The sequence below is a fragment of the Echinops telfairi genome, unplaced genomic scaffold (genome assembly GCF_000313985.2).
Source record: "Echinops telfairi isolate 266 unplaced genomic scaffold, ASM31398v2 ScPeMD7_8;HRSCAF=38, whole genome shotgun sequence".
NCBI lineage: Eukaryota > Metazoa > Chordata > Mammalia > Afrosoricida > Tenrecidae > Echinops > Echinops telfairi.
Window position 1 is genome coordinate 10,442,491 of NW_022103905.1, and position 1,445 is coordinate 10,443,935.

Genomic DNA, 1,445 nt, shown 5'->3' on the forward strand with positions numbered 1-1,445 from the left:
CCCTGCCGGTCAGAGGCCGCCCGCCCCTTGCTGACACCGTGGCCGAGAGGAGGGCAGCTTGGAGGGCAGCACGCTCACGGTTTCCAGCGGCCAAGTCCTTCGGGTAGGTGTACTGTCTCCTGACTGTTGCTTTCAGACTGTGGCGCCGGGTCACCCAGCGCGGCCAGCCTTTGTGTCCTGGCTGTGCAGAGAGACTCGGGCCTCCGTTTGTAGGGACTCCCCGAGGGAGGCACAGGTCAGTGCACTGGACGCTAACTGAGAGGGCTGAGTCCATGCAGAAGGGCGCAGAGGAAAGGCCCGGAGATCTACTTCCGCGCTCTCAGCCGCAGAAAACCCTGCAGCATGCATTCCGACCCTGACACACGTGGGGTCGCCACCTGTCAGCACCTCCACAATGGCGGCCGGTTTACCATTTGCGGAGCACACTGTAAACGCCCCCATTGAATGCTCCCATAGTCCTCGGTTGGGGAGCGGGGCAGAGTGATTATGCAAATGTTATGTAATGTAGCTGGTATGGATGTGATGTGATGTGAATGCAGCCTCACTGAAAGAGGACCAGGTAGGAGAGGCAGGTAGCAAAACCGGGACCTGTGTGCTCTGACTCCTAGTCTGGTGCTCCTCTGTGCCACCCTGGCTTGTCTGCCTTCAGATACCCTGTTCCCCGTGCCAGGGGTGGGGCCAGCAGGCAGGAGGGGCATGTTCCACAGGGCACTCAGCACCTGGTGGCCTCCCTCACCTCCGGCCTCCCTCACCTCCGCAGCAGCTGGTCCCCCAGTGCTCTGGGGGCGTGTCTGGTGGCTCTCCATTGCCCCTGTTCTACATGCACCTGGGATACAGTGTTCATGCCGGAGCCCAGGGGCAGAGCAGGGGGACCCTCACAGACCAGCACTGGGACGCCCCACAGGACTGGAGCCAGCGCAGCCCAGCCACAGGAGGGGACTGCACCGAGGGGAGCTGAGGATGGCTTCTGCAGGCCCAGCTAGCGGTGCGTCCAATCCAGTCCCCGAGGACAAAGGACCCCGAGGGAAGTCCCCTGGGCCCTTACCCCAGACACAAAGGTGTTTCCAGTTTCTGAAGGGGCCAGGTCCAGGCAGAGGACGTCGGCCACGTGCCCGTGGAAACTCTGCAGGAGCTGCCCGCTCTCCACGTCCCACAAGGCACATGTCCCGTCACCACTCGCCGTCAGGATCTGAAAGGGACAACATGCTGTTAGCTGCCATCGTCATCCTGACTTCTGGGGGGCCCCAGCATGATGGAGCCCAATACCGCCTTCCCCGGCCCGGCCCGGTTCCAGACCGAATCTCTGTGGTCCACAAGATTCATGGGCTGGTTCTTGCAAGTAAATAGCCAAGCCTTTCTTCTTAGTTCATCTTAGTTTGGAAGCCTTGCCGAAACCTGTTCAGCACCATGGCAACACACAGCATCCACAGAAAGATGGGTGTCAA

General features: G+C 61.0%; 1 protein-coding gene across 1 annotated transcript in view; it reads right to left on the minus strand.

The window, feature by feature from the left end:
- The window catches only part of GNB5 (G protein subunit beta 5), a 20,875-nt gene that overhangs the window by 1,817 nt on the left and 17,613 nt on the right, over nucleotides 1-1,445 (minus strand). The window contains exon 5 of the mRNA XM_030884510.2: nucleotides 1,046-1,189. Within this exon, the coding sequence (XP_030740370.2) occupies nucleotides 1,046-1,189 (144 nt within the window). The remainder of the gene's footprint in view (nucleotides 1-1,045; nucleotides 1,190-1,445) is intronic.